Source organism: Sorex araneus, chromosome X (genome assembly GCF_027595985.1).
Source record: "Sorex araneus isolate mSorAra2 chromosome X, mSorAra2.pri, whole genome shotgun sequence".
Classification (NCBI taxonomy): domain Eukaryota; kingdom Metazoa; phylum Chordata; class Mammalia; order Eulipotyphla; family Soricidae; genus Sorex; species Sorex araneus.
In genome coordinates this window covers 156,795,317-156,813,398 of record NC_073313.1, presented here as the reverse complement: position 1 = coordinate 156,813,398, position 18,082 = coordinate 156,795,317, and the positions used below count along the sequence as shown (strand labels likewise).

The 18,082-nt window shown below is 66.5% G+C and overlaps 1 protein-coding gene across 24 annotated transcripts in view; it reads right to left on the bottom strand.

Annotated features, from left to right (window-relative positions):
• Positions 1 to 18,082, bottom strand: part of LRRFIP1 (LRR binding FLII interacting protein 1) — a 70,857-nt gene that overhangs the window by 20,979 nt on the left and 31,796 nt on the right. For 9 of the 24 annotated variants that reach the window (XM_055120722.1, XM_055120714.1, XM_055120717.1 and 6 more), the window contains exon 2: positions 15,009 to 15,095. In XM_055120722.1, the coding sequence (XP_054976697.1) occupies positions 15,009 to 15,095 (87 nt within the window). Of the gene's footprint in view, positions 1 to 1,113; positions 1,186 to 3,191; positions 3,261 to 4,302; positions 4,378 to 8,066; positions 8,106 to 8,452; positions 8,504 to 9,007; positions 9,053 to 9,557; positions 9,606 to 11,114; positions 11,133 to 15,008; positions 15,096 to 18,082 lie in introns of all 24 variants that reach the window. The other 15 variants (XM_055120721.1, XM_055120699.1, XM_055120703.1 and 12 more) reach the window with 6 other exon arrangements.

The window sequence follows — 18,082 nt, the reverse complement described above, 5'->3', positions numbered from 1 at the left end:
GGGCCCCGCGTCCTAAGGCCCCAGGAGCGCCTACTTCGAGGAGCCACATTGGGACGCCCACCCCCTGACCAGCACAGTCACTTGGAGCCCAGACCTGCCCGCTCGGGAGGGAGCAGCCAATCACTGTGCGCGGGGAGACCCACCGGGTCCACTCCCCGGGCCTGTGGGCCTCAGACCCCCGCTGACCCCGCGCCCCGGCCCCTGCAGGCTCAGGCCCCCCCCTCACAACCCCACTCCCCGTCCCCCCTCACCGAGACCACATGCACTTGGCACAGTGAGTCTCAGCCTCAATTCCGAACTGAAGAGAAAAGGAGCAGAAAATGCCCCAAAGGCCCCCGCAGCAGGACTGTCCCCGAGGGGCGCACGCGGGGAGCTCGGGGGCAGCACAGAAAGGCCTGCGGGCTAAGCTCCCCGGCGCGGCCAGGGCACCTCCACTTCCGGAGCAGGCCCAGGCCCAGTCCTGCTGAGACACGGCAGCAGGCTCTGGGGTCCACATGGCAGGGTCCCTGGGGGACAGTGGGCAGCTGGGGGACAGCAGCGCTGGGGCCCAGGTCCAAGCCCAGATGCAGCGGAGCCCTGACACCTGCCCATGTCTGCCCAGCTAGGGCCGTGTCCCCGCGTCCTGCCCCAGCTCCAGGCCAAATGACTTCCCAGAGGCCCACAGAGCCCCAAGGTGACCCTGCAGGGGCAGGCGCCTGTGTCCCCTGCTCTTACTGTGGCCAGAACAGCCAGACAGGAGGTGGGGGGGCAGGTAAAGGAGCAGGAGCAGCAAGGGGAGCAGGAGAAGAAGAGGGAGCAGGGGGAGTAGGGGGAACGGGAGGGGGTACAGGAGAAGGAGGAGCAGGAGGAGGAAGAGGCAGGGGAGGAGGAGCGGGAGGAGGAGAGAGGAGGAGGAGGAAGGAGGAGGAGTGGGAGGAGGAGGAGGGAGGAGGAGGAGCAGGAGGAGGAGCAGGAGGAGGAGGAGGGAGGAGGAGGAGGGAGGAGGAGCAGGAGGAGGAAGAGGCGCGGGAGGAGGAGCGGGAGGAGGAAGAGGCGCGGGAGGAGGAGCGGGAGGAGGAGGACGGAGGAGGAGGAGGGAGGAGGAGGAGCAGGAGGAAGAGGAGGAACACTTACCACGGGGCTGGCCCTTGCAGAGCTGGCCCTGGAGGAGGCGCGGGAGCTGGAGTTGAGGCCATGCTCCGAGGGCTGCCACAGCAGGACAGAAGGTAGAGGCAGGGCCGGTCAGCAGCGCAGGACAGAGGCAGAGGCAGGGCCGGTCAGCAGCAGCAGGAGAGGAGCCCCGCTCACCCGCCAGGCGCCCAGAGGACAGAGAAGGGGCCCGAGAGACAGGACAGCAGGGAGGGCGCTGGCCTTGCATGCGGCTCCCCCTCACGCCCCCCAGCCCGCCAGGACGGACCCCGGGCACTGAAGGTGGCCCCAGACAAACGAAATCCCACAGACCGGGGCTGGACAGCAGGGCGGGTGTGGCCCCAACATCCCGAAGAAACGATCAAGATGAGGGCGAGAGGCGAGGCCGCAGCACGGGAGCATGGGGGGGTGTCAGCTGGGAGCTGCAGGTGTGTGCGGGGCCCTCGCCCCTGCCAGCCCCGCGAGCACTGCAGAGGGTGCTCACAGAGGAAGCCCGCCGGGCCCGCGGGGTGCGGGGGTCAGGCCCAGAGCCCCCAACACACACACCCCTCCCCCACGGCAGTCCCGAGGGTCCTGCCTCAGAGCCTGCGAGGGTGCAGGGCCCCGCCCACACACAGGCAGGAGAGCCCTGTGCAGACGGCCGGGCCAGCTGACGCCGGACACTGCCCGGCCGGGCCAGCCTGGTGCTGGACACTGCCGGCCACCCCGACCTGACGCCGGACACTGCCCGGCCAGGCCAGCCTGGTGCTGGACACTGCCGGCCACCCCAACCTGACGCTGGACACTGCCCGGGACACTCTCGCTGCTGCTCCCAGTGCGGGGTACAGAGCCCTCCGTGCTCCGGCACATGCAGGACGCAGAGGCCACGCGTGTCCCTGCAGAGGCCTCGTGGCCGTGGTGAACGGCAGGCAGAGCCGCAAGCAGAGCCCGCCTGGCAGCTCCCGTGGCCCAGCCGGGCACCCACTGGCTGAGGGCCAGGCCCAACAACGCGCCTGTCTCAGAGCTCCCGCCGGCCATGCCTGGGCCAGCGCCGAGACTAATGTCTGAGCCCTAAAGTGTCACCGTCTCGGCCAGCAGCTACTCCGGGAGAAGCACATCTGCGACCAGCTTCCCAGGGGACACCAGGTGACCTGACACGTGTCCAGCGCCCCCAGGTGCGCGAGTGCCCCCGTGCTGGGTAGTGTCCGTCCCTTCCAGAGGCTCCGTGAGGGAGCAGCTCTCCAGCCGCCCCTGGGCTTCCCAGGGCGGCCACACGCTGGGGGCCCGGGAGAGGGTGACACGGCACGAGCTGATCACGTTTGGTCAGCCACCAACTACACCAGTGTTCCTCATGCCATCGATGGCAGATCTGATGTAAAGAAAATTTGATTCTAATGGAAAACTCTAGGTTAGATAAGCTTGTTCCGTAAGAAATCCTCAAAGCTTATGGCTGCAGAAACACCGAAGTGAGATGTAACAGAAGGAGACCACAGGGAAGCCTTTGTTCTGCTGACCTAGGTCTGATCCCCGACACTCCAGATGGTGCCCCAAGCCCGCCAGGAGTGAGCCCGAGCACAGGGCCCTGAGCACAGAGCGGGGAGTCAGCCCTGAGCACAGAGCCGAGAGTCAGCTCCGAGCATCCCAGGTGTGGCCCCAAACAGACAGACAGAAGCATCCTAACTGCATTAACGTGTCACTCAGGTAAGTAGCCAATTAGTTCCACACGCAAAATACGGTCAAAGCACATCCAGTGTCCTTAGTACGAGGGGATGGGGTGCAGATGCCGGACAGCCCTTGGGTGCTGCCGGCAGGCGGGGAGAGGCGAGTGGTGTGGACGCAGGGAGGCGTTGTGCCTGGGACCCTTCCCCTGGCCACAGAGACGACCCCTCTGTTCGGGGGTGTCCCGGAGCTGGGGGGTGGCCTGGGGCAGGACGCCAAGCCCGCACTGCCCGGGGCCCGATGCCAGCAGTGCCCGCTCGCTGGCTGGCTGGTGCAGAGGGCCGGCAAGCAGGTCACACGTGTGCCCAGACGGCAAGGCCGGGTCATGCAGCGGACAGAGAACACGGCACACAGTCAGGCCTTACAGCGAGGGGCACGCAGACGCTGGCCCGCCGGGGCCCGTCCAGGACGCTGCTCTCCCCCCACGGCGTCCCCTAGGGCGAGACAGACGGTCAGGAGGGGCCTCTCCACGCCCCTGGCCCCGCACGGCCCAGCCCCGAGCCCCGACAGCCCCCGAGAGAAGAGGGCAGGGTGGGAGCCCATCCACGGCGGAGGGCCCCGACTGGACAGAACCTTGGTCAGATGAGCAGGTGGCCCATCCAGCAGCTGTGGGGCCGGGCCCGCTCCTCCCACCAACCCCACCGGCAGGAGTGCAGGCGCACAGGCCAAGCCCACGGCCACACCATGGGGATCACCGCGGCTTGTCAGGGTTGGAGGGTGGCCACAGGGTGTCAGTGGGATGGAGCAGGGGCCCCAGGAGCACTGTGGGATGAAGCAGGGCCCCCAGGAGCACTGTGGGATAGAGCAGGGCCCCCAAGAGCACTGTGGGATGGAGCAGAGGCCACAGGAGAACTGTGGGATGGAGCAGGGGCCACAGGAGCACTGTGGGAAGGAGCAGGAGCCGCCCCATCTGCAGTGGACAGAAGTCTGGACCGTGGGAGGTACTCAGCAGAAAGGCCTTTGCTGGGGTGGGTGTGGGGCCGTGCGCCGGCTTTGGATCTGTGCGTGGGGCAGGGGTGAGGGTGCCAGCGTGAGGGCCCGGCCGGGCGCACCCTCCTGCACAGGGAAGGGGCTCCCGCTGCCCTGTCCAGAGTGGGGGGTGGGGCAGGAGGCTCTGCTGGGCGCTTTCCAGATTGTTTCCTGGACACCTTTAGTGCCCAGGCGTGGGCCCCAGCCGGGAACAATTGCTGGAAGGCGGAGAGGCCCTGCAGGACGCGAGGCCGGGCCTGGGCTTCCCTGGACGCTGCCAGCGGCTCTGAGGCCTGAGCGCCCCCGACAGACGGTTCTGCTCTCGGAAGGGGTCGCCCAGGAAGCAGGAGGCTGGCCCGTCGCTGCCGCCCGCTACAGTGCCGAGTTCCGCTAGGTGTGGCCCCCAAAGTGAAACTAAAGAGAAAGAGCTCGGGGCGTGTCATCTCCGGGGTCCCCGCAGAAGAGCTGGAAGGGCCCCACACAACAGCCAGACGCGAGGGGACACACCCAGCTTCCGTTCTGGGTTGGCAGGGCCTGGGAAGCAAGGCCACCGCTGGACAGGCTGACGGAGCCAGAGGGTCCCTGGAATGAGAGAAAGGGGGCGAAGCGAAGGGTCAGCCCTGCCCATCTCTGGGCGAGACATGGCAAACGGCAGCAAACCTGCAACAAAATTGCAGCAAACCCTCAGCAAACCTGCAGCAAAATTGCAGCAAACCTGCAACAAAATTGCAGCAAACTCGCAGCCAACCCCAGGGAACCCACAGCCAACCCACTTCTGCCAGGCCCTGGGATAGCAGGAACTGGCAAAGGCGCCCAGAGCTCCCGCTCATCAGAACCAACACCAGGGGCCGTTATCCTCAAGCCCCACTGCCTAAGGTCGGGGGACACTTGCACCCATGCACTTCGGTCACGCATCTCTCCTGGGCACGACAAACCCGTGGGCAGGATGGGCGGCGTGGCCTCGCACGGGACCACGCCCGTGCATTTCTGCAGGAGGTGCCCCGTCAGCACGCGCTGTCCTGAGTGACCAGCTGGGCCCCCGGGACAGAGGTGAGGCGGGGGCCGACCTGGCTCGTTTCTATTTATTCCTCTTTCCCACTAGCTCTCCGAGGCGGCCTCACATCCTGCCGCGGCTTCCTGCTGGGGAACTGCTCCTCACTCAGCCGGGCCCGACTCCTGCCAGCACTAACAGTCTCGGCGCTGTGCCTCACGGGGCCGCTTCCCGGGGCCCAGAGATGGTGTCGGTCCGGACAGGGACCAGGACTGCCAGGAAGCTGCTGCGCTGCAGTGACGCTCCAGGGGCGCCCGTGGGAGAGTGTATGAGTGTGAGTGTGTGTCTGTGTGTGTATGAGTGTGTGCATGAGTGTGTGTGATGAATGTGAGTGATTGTGTAATTTGAGTGTGTGAGTATGTGTATGAGTATGTGTGTGAGAGCGTGAGTGTGTGAGTGTGTGTGCATGAGTGTATGAGTATGTGCGTGAGTGTGAGATCAATGTGCATGTAATTTGTGAGTGTGATTTGATTGTGTGAGTGTGTGATTGTGTGTGTGAGAGTGAGTGTGAGAGTGTGTGACTGAGTGTGAGTGTGAGAGCGTGTGTGAGTGTGAGTGCGTGTGTATGTATATGAGTGTGTGACTGTGAGTGTGTGTGAGTGTGAGTGCGTGAGTGTGTATGTGTGTAGGCTCTGTGACCTGCTGCCTCCTGGTCCGTGCGGCCACAGAACAGCAGTGTCCCTCTGCTCCCCGCCATCACCCTGGGGCAGGGCAGGGGCCAGTTGGGAAGAGAAGGGTGCGCGTGGGGTTGGGAGAGAAGCGAGTCCACACACGCGCCGAGCCCGCTGCCCTCAGATGTGGGGCCGGGCAGGCACCCACCCGCATCTCCTCCCTCGGGCAAGAGGCGCCGAGAATCTGCCCGTGTCTCGGCCATGGCTGGAATTCTGAGCCTCAAAGAGGACAGTCAGAAGGGCTTCCCTACTGTCCCCGCTTCCGTCCCGCCGTCCCCTCTGTCCACGCTAGCGGCACTCAGTAGGAGAGGTCAGCAGCAGAGCGGGGTGAGGCGGGGCCCTCGGCTGAGCGTCCCTCCAGGGTCCTGGCCTCGGGGACGCGGGGTGGTGGGTGGCGTTAGCTCTCGCTTGGAATCCCGCACCCCATGTGGCGCACGTGTGACCCTGTGACGCTCTCAGGGCGACTGTCCACTGTCTGCGTGCCCGGGTGATTCCCTCCTGGTCCTGCTTCCACCCAGAGACCCACAGGGCCTCGGCCTAGCCCTGCGAGGGGGCAGCGGCCACGGCAGCCTCTGCGGCCGGAGCAGGGAGCACTCCTGTCGGCCACAGCCGAGGCCCTGGGAGAGCGAGTGTGCCCCGAGCAGGTGGGGCAAGCGACGGGCACCCCGGCTCTCCTGCCCACGGCCGCTTCTGGCCGCACTGACGCCGCTCCAGGGGGCCTGGGGTCCCCACACAGGGCCTCCCACGTTTGCAGCCACGTCCCCTGTGAGCTGCAGGCTTCTCCGGCCCCTCCTGAGGGGTCTCTGTTTCTGCCCAGCCCCCCATCAGGGAAGAGCTCGGGGGGTTCCTCAGCGTCTCCCCACGGCAGCTTGGAGCAGCGCATCCAGGCCACGTTGCCACGCCGGAGCCACGCGGAAATACTAGGACTCCCGTCCCTGCACACACACACGTGTCCGGCACACACACGTGTCCGGCACACACAAACACGCATGTGTGAGCAAGAGCTCCATGTCCCGCACACACACGTGTGAGCCCCCCCCCCCACACACACTGGCCATTACAGGTCCAGGGGCCTAGAGGAGCCGCTGGCCAAGGTCAGGCGCCACGTGGAGGCACTGATGACCACACGCCTGGGGCCATCAGAGGAACTGCCCCCGGGCCTTAATACACAGGGCGGCTGAACCAGGGGTCGAGTGGTCAGCCAGGACGAGCGCGGACCCCCCAGGAGATGGTCCAGAATGTGGGGGCGGGGGATATCACCCGTCAGCGGAAAACTAAACTTGGGAACAAACGTCATCTCAGTGGCTAAGGATCAGCCGATACAGGCCTGGGACACTCGCCATGCACGCGGCCTCCTGGGCTCAATCCTAGCGTCCCACACAGTCCCCGGGAGTGATTCCTGCACGAGGGCAGGGGTGAGCCCCGAACACCCGCCGTGGCCCGGAAGCAGACCGAGACACCAGGAGCCCGGCGAGCAGAGACTCGCTCGTCACGCCCACCGCAGGGGAACAGGAGGCAGCGGCTGAGCGGGGGCCGGGACCACCCGGCATCTGAGTAGGGGGTGGGGGGCGCTCAGGTCTGAGACAGACTTAGGACTCTCCGTTTAGCCCCTGCAAGTGCTGAAGCCCCCAGGATGATCTCAGGACCCCCCCACTGCTCTCTGCACCGCCCCCTCCCGCATCCCCTTGGGGCTGGGCTGGCAGGAAGCGCCCTGGTCGGCCCCACGCTCTGCACCCCGAAGGTGAGGGGGTCGAGGAGCCCCCGCCCCGAGTCGGGCACACGGTTTCAGAGCCGCATCTCACAGGTGAGGCGCGACCCCGAGAGAGCTCTGGGGTGGGGTGGGGGGGGGGAGGCAGCAGCAGGGCGATGGGCCGGACACAGGACGAGCTCGGCCAGCACGTGCCGCCCCACGGCCCAGACTCGGAAGCCCAGGGCGTGACTTCCCGCGGTGCCTCCCGTCCCGTCTGCCTTCCTGACAACAACGCAAGAGAAACGTGGACAGGGGGCTGGAGTGATAGCACAGTGGGTAGGGCGTTTGCCTTGCACGCGGCCGACCCGGGTTCGAATCCCAGCATCCCATATGGTCCCCTGAGCACCGCCAGGAGTGATTCCTGAGTGCAGAGCCAGGAGTAACCCCTGTGCATCGCCAGGTGTGACCCAAAAAGCAAAAAAAAAAAAAAAAAAAAAAAAAAAGAGAGAGAGAGAAACGTGGAGAAACTTCTAGAAAGGTGTGAAGCAAAGCTATGAGTGGGGCTGTCCGGCCAGGCCTTGCTCCTGGGGGCAGGGGCCGAGGACATGTCCCCGAGTCGGCACCTGGCTGCTGTCCGGCCCCACCGCCCACTGGCCCCGCCGCCCACCGGCCCTACTGCATCCACAGCAGCTGGGCCCGCGCGTGGACCGAGGCTGCACTCAGACCCCGGGAGAAGGGTGCCCGGCCGGGATGGAGCCGGGGCCCTGGCACAGCCCAGCCCCCGGCACGCCGCCCCCACAGCCACGGTTAGTGAGCACACGGGAGTTAGCAGCGCACACGCAGGCACCCGGCAGCTCACCCAGGCGAAGGCGCCCCTGTGCTCCGTGTCCAGCTGAGACTGCAGGGGGGAGGGAGGGAGGGAGGGGAGGTGAGGTGCTGCCAGCCCCCTCCTGGCTTCACCCCGCAGTGCTCACGGTTTCTTCCTGGTGGGGCCCAGGTCAGCTGCATGCAAGGCCAGCGGCCTCTCCGCTGTCCAGCCCCCGCCCTCCTGTGCGTCTGTGACAGGCCAGAGCACTCGGCCCCCTGTGGGCGAGGCGGGGAGTGGACAGGGCCACTCACCCTGCTCCGGCTCGGGGCCAGTGCCCTGCCCTGCCGACACCCCCTGGGGACCCCTCAGCGCCCTCTCCCTCTTGCGGGGGGCACCCAACCCGTGACAGTGCCAGGCTGGCCGCTGCGGGTACTGACCCTCCAGCTGCCCCGGCTCCCCAGGGACACGCGCTCCTCGGTGTCACAGGCCTGGGGAGAGAGGACGAGGCGGGCCTGAGCACCAGCGGTGGGCCCAGAGTCCCCGCCTGGACGGAGCAGCAGGCCAGCGGGCACCACGGGGGCGGGGAGGAGCAGGCCCAGCGGGTAGCATGGGGGAGGGGCAGGCCCCGCGGGCACCCCGGGGGCCCTCTCCGACACAGCCTGCTCTGGGCACGGCTGCGCCAGACCCAGGGCACTGAGTGTCCCAGTGCTGTGCCCGCGACGCCAACAGGCTCGAAACGCCCCACACGGCAAACAGGCCGGGGACCTGCTGTGGGAGAAGCCCCCGCCCCAGCCGAGCCCAGCCCTGTGCCCCGACCCCAACCCGCACTTGACCCTGATCCCGACCCTCTGCCTGACCCCGCTGCCGCGCCCACCCTGCCCGCCACAGTGCCAGCCCCGAGGTCAGGCCAGCGACTGTAGCCCTCCCCCCTTCACCAAAGGCGAGTTAGAGCCGAGAGGCCCAGAGGCGCCGGCTCTCCCCGGAGCACTGACCGAGGGGTGTCTCCGGGACCAGGCCGAGCAGCGCTCACTGTCTTCCTGCCACAGCAGCCAGGAGGGAAGGAGGGAAGGTCAGGCGGACGGATGGACAGACGGTGCTGCTGGCTGCCAACGCCCCCCTCTCTCCGGCATGCAGGCCCGGGGGTCTGTGTCCACGGGGACCGTCCCCGCCTCTACAGCGCCACCCCGAGACCACCCACTCTCCCCGCAGACCGCCTGCCTCCAGGGGTCGGAGAGGACAGGCACGGGGTCGCTCTGGGGTCTGTCCTGCCTCTCTCGGCTCCCGAGGGCACTGCCAGGGGCCTGGCGGCCAAAGGGGTGGGGCTCAGCTGCCTGCAGCCTCCTGTGCGCCTCGGGAAGCAGCAGCTGGAGACCCCCAGGGCCAGCCCCCCCAGCAGCCGCAGCCCAGGCCTGGCCAGCCCCTGGCTGAGGGCCCAGCAGCCGGCCTCCTGGAACTCAATTACGAGGCCCTGGGCTCGGCGTGGACGGTCACACGACCTGGAATCCAATTCTGAAGCCGTGAATCCCCAGGGGCCCCGCCTACCATCCACTGCTCGATGTCACCCCATCTCGCATCCAGCCCGTAATATTTCTGGAGACGGAAGGGAGAGAAGATTTAGACTCGGCTGAAACAGCCGTCAAGTCAGAGTTGCTGCCACATGCGCAGGGGAGGGAAGGGGGGAGGGAGAGAGAAAAGAAAAAAGAGGGAGGGAGGGAGAGATGGGAGAGAGGGAGGGAGAGTAGCGACCCTCTGTCCAGCCCCAGGCCGGGGGCAGCTGTGGCCACTGTCCCCTCCGTGGGCCGCCCCTCCCCGTGCGGGGGTTAGTCAGAGCAGCACGGCAAACGCGGAGCCCGGGCAGGGCAGGTTAGCTGGCAGGCATGCAGGGTGCCCGCTGGGCTGGCCGTGCAGAGTGGACAGTGAGCAGGACGGAGCCGTGACAAGCAGTGCCCCCCGGCGAAGGCCCCTGGGGCTCTGGGCCCCGCCCCACCTCCGATGGACACTGACTGTCCACTGTGCGCTCTGGACTTGGGGCCCGGGATGATTCCCGCCCTCAGGACAGGGGATGGACATGGGGCCACATCTGGGAGGGCTTGGGGGTCACTCCTGGCGTCAGCGCCAGCTCACCGGCCCCGGCCCCAAAAAGTAGTTCTTCACTCTTTGGAACCCAGGAGATAGTCCAAGGGCTGGAGGACGTCTTGGGGGACTTCAGGATCCAGCCCACCCCGAAACTAAACCTCCCTCCCTCCCTCTTTCTCTTTTTCCTTCTTGACAGTGCCAGGGATCGAACCCAGGCCACACACAGGCGAGGCCAATGCTGGTCTCTGAGCTGCCTCCTGCCACCAGCATCACAGGGCCATGGGGGTGGGGAGACCGGGGGGCAGGGGCCTGGGTGCTGGGGATTGGGTGCTGGGTGCTGGGAGTTGGGTGCTGGGGGTGGGGGGGCGGGGGGGCCAGGGCAGGGGCGGAGTGAGCTGGGCCTGGGGCCGGCTGCCCGGCCCGAGGTGGTCCCGTCGCTCTATTTCCTTATCTGTGACCGAGAGCGGGAGGCGTGTCTGTCGGGGCGGAGCAGGCCCCGGGACGCGGCGGAGTACTGGGTCCCGGGAGGTCCCCAGCTCCCTGCGTCCACGTCTGTGGCCTCGCCGGCCTCGGCAGGCTGCCCTTAAGCTCCTGGACTCCCGCGGCCCGGGCGTCGCTCGACTCCTCACTCAGGTCTCAATCACTGCATAAGCAGCCTTCCTGCCTGTCCTGTGGCTGCTCCCGGTGGAACTCGGGGACCACAAGGGACCCGGGAATCAGGCCGGAGCGGCCGTGCGCGAGACAGGCGCAACCCCCGCCGGCCCGGGACCAAACCTCACCGGGCGATAACCTGACTCGAAAAGTCACTGAACAGATCATGGATCTGCTCCCAAGGGCCCCTGCATCCTGGCGCGTGACCTTACTGCCCTGGGATCATTCTCATTCTCCGAGCACTGACTCTCGAGCTTCCTGAGGAAGCGGGGCTGAGACGGCGTGCATGCGGGCGGCCCGAGGGCCTGAGCACTGTCACTCGAGCGAGCGGGGGAAGCGTGGAGCGGGCATGCGTGTGCGGGGAGCAGTTACCTTCTGGACCTGATAGATCTGCAGGGAAGGGCGGAGAAACAGGCAGGGTCAGAGGAGACAGTCCAGAGGGCGGGGAGAGGCGAGCAGGCCCTGGGCCCGGGGGGACAGGCCCAGAGAGGGACGACCCAGACGCCTCCACAGACTCGGACCGTAATTTACTTTCCATTCTGCTTTAGAGGTTCTGTCACATTGGGCTGACCCCGCCCTGGGGTCACCACCAGGACCCGGGGCCCCCCAGCCTTGGCAGGTGCCGGAAGCTTGGTTCACCTCCAATGCGAAACCCTTTCCCATGGAGGTGAAAGTTTAACCAAAGCAGAGCACAGAAACGACGTCAGTGCAAAGTCCCCGGGGCCAATTCACACGGACTGGAAACAGGGTTTCACGACCCGAATCCAGGTGCAAACTGACCGGGAAGGCCCGGCTGAGCTGAACCGCTGGGGTGAGCGGGCCAGGCCCCACCTTAGTCGGTGGCGAGGGTCTCCCTACAACTGTGTGACAGATAATGGTCTCACTAATTCATTCACTCACTCACTCATTTGTTCATTCACTCCTTCATTCAATCATTTGTTCATTCACTCATTCGTTCATTCACTCATTCATTTATTTGTTCATTTAATACCAACTTGACTGGGGCTTCCCACAGGTGACACAGGAGCGTCGCATGTTCTGGTCTTGCGTGTCTCAGGTTCTGACAACACATGACAACACCACAGACTTCGGCCTTCAACCGAACGCTTGCCCCGCAGTCCAGACAGTCCCTGTGGTCACCGGGACGCGTCCACAGGCTCGCCTGGCCCACGTGGGAAGCAGCAGGCCCGCAGGAGTCCGACAGAACAGTCGGTTCCAGGTGCTTCTTCCCTGACGCCCACCAAGGGGCTGGGCCGGGTGGTCCTGCCAGAGCCCCACCTACGGAGCGCGGGGTGGGCGGGCTGGTCCCCTGGCCGCTCCCACGCTCCCCCCACCAGCCTGCAGTCAGACCCCCTTCACCTCCCTGCACACGTGTGGGAAGCCACAGCCCCGGAGCCTCCCCGCCCTCGGCCCAGCTCCCACTCCCTCCTCCCTCCTCTCCCGGGCCCCAGGGACCCCCGTCCACAGGCAGACTCACCTCAGCCCACACCCCAGACACCCCCCCACATGCAGACAGACGGCCAGCCCCTGCCACAGCGAGGACAGACACCCCCTCCCACAGTGTGGACAGACAGCCCCTCCCGCAGTGTGGACAGACACCCCCTCCTGCAGTGAGGACGGACACCCCCTCCCGCAGTGAGGACAGACACCCCCTCCCCCAGTGAGGACGGACACCCCCTGCCACAGCGAGGACGGACACCCGCTCCCGCAGTGAGGACGGACACCCCCTCCCGCAGTGAGGACGGAAACCCCCTCCCGCAGCGAGGACGGACACCCCCTGTCACAGCGAGGACGGACACCCCCTCCCGCAGTGAGGACGGACACCCCCTCCCGCTGTGCACCCGGCAGCCGGGGCCTCTGCCCAAGGACGGGATGGGGTTTCTCGGCGCACTGGTCCGACCGGTCGGCAGACACACTCATTCCCACTGGGTCAACAACTTCAAATGCCAGCCCGCTCAGGTGTAAAACCTGAAGTCGTGTTAGCAGCTCCTAAAAATAGCCAGAGCCAGGACGTGGCCACAGGAAGTTCAAGAGATACCCACAGACAAGACCCTCTCCAGAGGGGCCAACCCACACCCCAAACACGGGGTCATCCCACGCCCCAAACACGGGGTCAACACACACCCCAAACACGGGGTCACTGCATGCCCCAAACACGGCCCCAGCTCACACCTGTGGGCTGTCGCGTGGAAACACCCCCAGATTGCAGTGGGCAGCGCCCAGGTCAGCTTGGGCACCTGCCAGGGCCCCCCACACCGGCTGGTCCTGTCTCGCCAGCCCTCCACCAAGTCTGGGTCTTGTGTGGATCATAGAAGAACCTTCCGAACCGCAGGGAAGTGGGCACGGACGACAGACAGGGCAGCCTTGGAGTCCCGCGGGGCAACCAGGCCACAGTCCGTGTGGCTGGTCCCTCACAGCGGCTCCCGGAAGCCCCTCAGGCTGCCTGGCCTGGCTCCAAGAGCCCAGCCCCCAGAAACAGAATTCCCACACAGCTCTGTGACGGCTTGTGATGCCGGGAGCATAGCAGGGAGGCGTGCCAGGGACAGACACACTCACGCACACGCACATGTGTCAGGGACAGACACACACTCATACACACATGCACACATACACCCACATGTGTTAGGGACAGACACTCATACACATACACCCACATGTGCACACACACACACACACATACACTCACCCACACACATTGTACACACTGCACACACACTCACACAAGCACACACACATACACGCACCCGCATACACTCACACATACATACACATGCAAAGATGCACATATACATGTATGTGTACGTGTCCTCCAGCACCTCTGCCAGGAGCAGCGCGGGTGAGGTGGCCAGACCTCCGCACACACTGGGCAGAAGCCGAGCAGGACGGGGGGCTCCCTGGCGGAGGTGAAGCATGGCAGGCTGTGACAGTGACACAGTGACCTTGCTCCAGCCCGCCCCAGAGATGACCACAGACGCGCCTTGAGGCTCCCAGGTGACCGGTCCTGGCCAGGTCCCCGCCCTGGGCTTGTGGAAGGTCCCACACCCGCTTCTCACCCACTGTGGAGACGGGGGGGGGGGGACACCCCAGGTGACGCATCAGCCCCCCAGAGTGACCCCAACCGCAAAGCCACACCAGCACGGACGTCCTGACAATGCCCGAGGTTCCAGTCGCACGTGGACCTCGTGGCCGGGAGCCCAGAGAAAGTGTGTCCCTGAGGAAACTGGAGAAAACCCAAACCTCAGGAGCCCCACTCCGCTAGGAACTCTCCGGCAGACGCAGACGCAGCCTGAGCGCGGGTGGGGGTGAGGCCCCTCCTGCCCGTCCCTGCACCCCTGCAGGGCGTGTCCCGTAACTCTGCCCCGGGCAGGCTGACCTGGACATCAGGCACGGCGCCCGCAGAGCCCGTTTCCGCCGGAACCCAGGGCTGTGCGAGCTCGTGTCCGTGCGGCCAGCGGCCTCTGACAGACCTGAGCTGGGCCCGGCTCACTGCCTACCTCTCGGTCACTCTCCAAAGCCACGGAAAGCGCTGCAGGGCAGAGGGCGGGCCCGCGTGACGGCCACGGCAGCCGGGCAGCTGAGGCCGCTGGAGCAGGTGTGCAAACAGTCCTGCCCGCCCCGGCCAGCCAGGTCCCCAACCGCGGGGGCCACACTCCCGCACCAGCCCAGCCCAGGGGCACGCGCCCACCCACAGACGAGCTCAGGGACACCCACACGCCCACGGACGACCTGGGCCTGATGGGTGGGTAACGAGGCAGCCGCCTTCGCATTCCCCCAGACTCGGGGTGTCGGCCTGGGGTTCCAGCCAGCACCCCGCTGCTCTGTGCCTGTCGGGGGCAGGGCTGGGGGGTCCCCCCGGGTTGGGAGGTGGGGCTCCCTGTGTGCGGAGGCTGTGTTTGGGGATCCCGTGTGCGCTGGGTGCGGTGGTGAGCTGGGACCCCGTGTGTGGGGGGATCCCGTGTGTGGGGGGATCCCGTGTGTGTGGGGGGGGTCCCGTGTGTGGGGGATCCCGTGTGTGTATGGGGGGCATCCTGTGTGTGTGGGATCCCATGTGTATGGGATCCTGTGTGTGGGGGGGGGGATCCCATACGTGTGGGGGGCTGGGACCCCAGGGGGAACTCGGGATCCCGCGTGTGCTCTGGGGGGCTGGTCCCGCACCCGAGCTGTGCCCCCGCCCTGCCTGACCTTGGACAAGGTCGGCCCGGGTGCCCCAGGACACTGGGCGTGGCCGCGGCCGAGCCCTGCAGGTGCCACCCCGCCCGCCGTTACCTCCTTCTGCTGCCGCTCCAGCTCCTTCATCCTGATCTCTCGGGCTTCCGCGCGGGCCGCACGCTTGGCCGCCAGCCGGGCCTCGGCCTGCAAGAGACCAGGCCGGGTGAGAACACAACAGCGACAGCGGGCAGCCGCCGCGACAGGGTCCGTGCGCCAGCTGACACAGTGGCTCCTGCAGCAGCGGGCAGGCTGAGTGGCTGCACAAGGACGTCTGAGGCTTGAGACAGACCCTGCCCGAGCTCCTCCCCTCCTCAGAGGGGCACTGTGACTGCCCGCTCCCCGACCAGAGAGGGCGAGGACCTTGCCGAGGTCACACAGCCGCCTGCTGTGTGAGTGGCAGAGAAAAGTGCCCGCGAGCACGCCTTGGCCCAGCCCCCCAGCAGGGAGCAGAGACCCTTCCCCAGACGGGGCGGGGGCTGAGCTGCGAGTGTGCTCAGGGGGGGAGGGGGGCGGACGCACCCACCCCAGGCCTCCTGGGGGCCTCCTGCTAGCGGTGACTGAGGAGACCCCCATCTTCCCGCCCGACGAGGTCACTCACTGTCCACTCCCGCCCCCCCAGTCTCACGGTCTCCCAGGTTCTGGACAGGAGGGCGCACAGAGAGTGGCCAAGTGTCCCCCAAACCTGCCCCTGCTGCAGAGCTGGCCGCTCCTGCCGACTGTCCCTTAGGGTCTGGTTTCTCTGTTTGGGGAGGGGGTGCAGTCCCCGGGTGCTCAGGGCAACAGGAACCCCCCGGCGGTATCGACCCCCGCCCCACCTGCAGTGGCGGCTCAGCGCCAGGGGCCAAGGATGTGGCCCTTCCTGGCCAGGCAGTGCTGGGGGTGTCCCAGGCCTGGGGCGGGGGTCACACCCAGCAGAGCCCACAGGACTATCTCCCGGCCAGGGCCGCCTTATCTGCCCGCGCAGGGCCTCGGGGCTCCCGTCTACCCGGCCTCAGGCTGCAGGGGGCTCAGGGCCGGAGTTCCGGCCACATAGGCTTCCTCCGGAGGGGGCCAGACGGGCTACCCACTGTCCGCTCCGGCCAGGGCCCTGGGCGGGGGCGGGAGCAGGGCCGGTGGCCAAGGGAAGGCCCCCCAGTCCCGCTCCACACTCCACGCCCCGCCCCTGCCTGGGCAGCTCTGCCACTGGCTTCACCCTCAGGAGGGGTCTCGGGACTCCTGACACGGGGACGGGCTGGCAGCTGCAACTCAGCCCTCCCTCCACTAAGTCAAGAAGGCAGGTGGGCCTGCCCTGATCAGGGGCAAGGAGCAGGCAGTGGTGCCGGCGGGCCTGACCCAATCAGGGGCTGTAAAGGTTCTAGAAGGTGCCTCTCCTGCTGGCCTAGACCAGGAAGCTGGAGCGTGTGACTAGTCATGTGACGAGGGACAGGCTCCTGAGAGCTGATGGCAGGGCAGGGCGACGGAGCGGGGTCCCACAGCAGCCGGGAGGGATTTGGCCAAGCGGGACAGAGCACGAAGGGCCGAGGGTGCCACTCAGACACTGAGTGTGGACATAGAGACCACGGCCACCAACTGTGGACCCTGAGACTGCAGCCACTGAATACAGGCCCAGAGACCACGGCCACCGAGTGTGGGACCCAGAAACTACCGACACCAGACATGGCTCAGTGGCTATCACCTGCCTCGAGATGTGAGACCCAGAGTTTGACCCCAAGCACAAATGAAAGGGGGGAAGAGCCAATGACACAGGCCCGGCTCCAGGGAGCAGCCTGACACCCGGGCCCTCTGGGGGGACAGGGCAGGAGAGGACCAGGGCCACATCCCAGCTGCCCGGGGGATTCTGGCCGCGGAGGGCATTGGGGTGACCCCCTCACTGCAGACAGGCCACGCGTGTCCACCCATCCTCAGTGGCCGGGGCTGAGGACACAGGGCCAGAGCCTCCACCCGGGCCCACATCACTCCCTCTCGGCCTCTGCTTACTTCCCAACAAAACCTCTCGTGGCCCCGGGCCGCCAGGTTCCTGTTCCGCACACGGGGCTGACACACAGCCTGTCTCACCCCCACCCCAGGCTGCAGGACAGCCAGCACAGGGCCTGGACACAGGCGGGCACAGCAGCTCCTCACTGCAGCTGCGCTCGGGGCACCAGTGGGCGGGGGGGCTTGTGGGATGGCCCTGTGTGTGTGGGGGGTACCCTGTGTATGAATACCGTGTGTTGGGGGTACCTTGTGTGTTGGGGGTACCTTGTATGAATACCCTGTGTGGGGGGGGTACCCTGTGTATGAATACCCTGTGTGTGTGGGTACCCTGTGTGTGTTGATACCATGTGTGGGGGGTACCCTGTATGTGTGTGGGTACCCTGTATATGTGGGGGGTATCCTGTGTGTATAAGTACCCTGTATGTGTGGGTACCCTTTGTGTTGGGGGGTACCCTGTGTATGAGTAACCTGTGTGTGCGGGGGTACCCTTTGTGTAAGTGAGTGCCCTGTGTGAGTAGCCTGTCTGTGGGGTACCCTGTGTGTGTGGGATACCCTGTGTGGGCCCGTGTATGGGCCCCTTCCACCTGTCAGAGCAAAGTCTCAGCCTCACAGCTGGTGGCCCTGGGCTGAGCCTGGCCCCCCCAAGTCCACCCCAACCCCTCCTGGCCCCCAAGTCCAGGGCTGTGTCTTCCGAACCCTCGGACCCTGGGCACACATCCCCTGTGAGGATTCGGCCGGTTGCTCTGGGGGGGGGTGTTCCCGGGGGGGAGTCGGTGCTGAAGAGGCCTTGGGGCCCCAGGCACGTGGGAAGAGCCCCGGTCCCCGGTCGGCTGAGCCCAACCGGTCACAGGGTGCGATCACCCGCCTCGGAACAGGGACTCCCAGGGCCAGAGCGGTGCAGCGGGGACACTCACCATGTCCTGTGGGAGTGTCCCGTGGCAGCGGCTGCCTTCACTGTGTCCCTGGGGTGGGGCCACGGAAATCGTGGCTGCCCACAGCGGGGCTGGCCACCCACAAAGTGCATTTCAGTTTCTTAGAGGATGGTGACGATGTGGGAGCGAAGGGCCACGGGGCCCTACAGGGCTGCCAGGGGCCCCAGCACCCCCACGCGTCACAGGTTGGGGCCCTGGTGGCAGCCACGAAAACGGCAAGTCCCA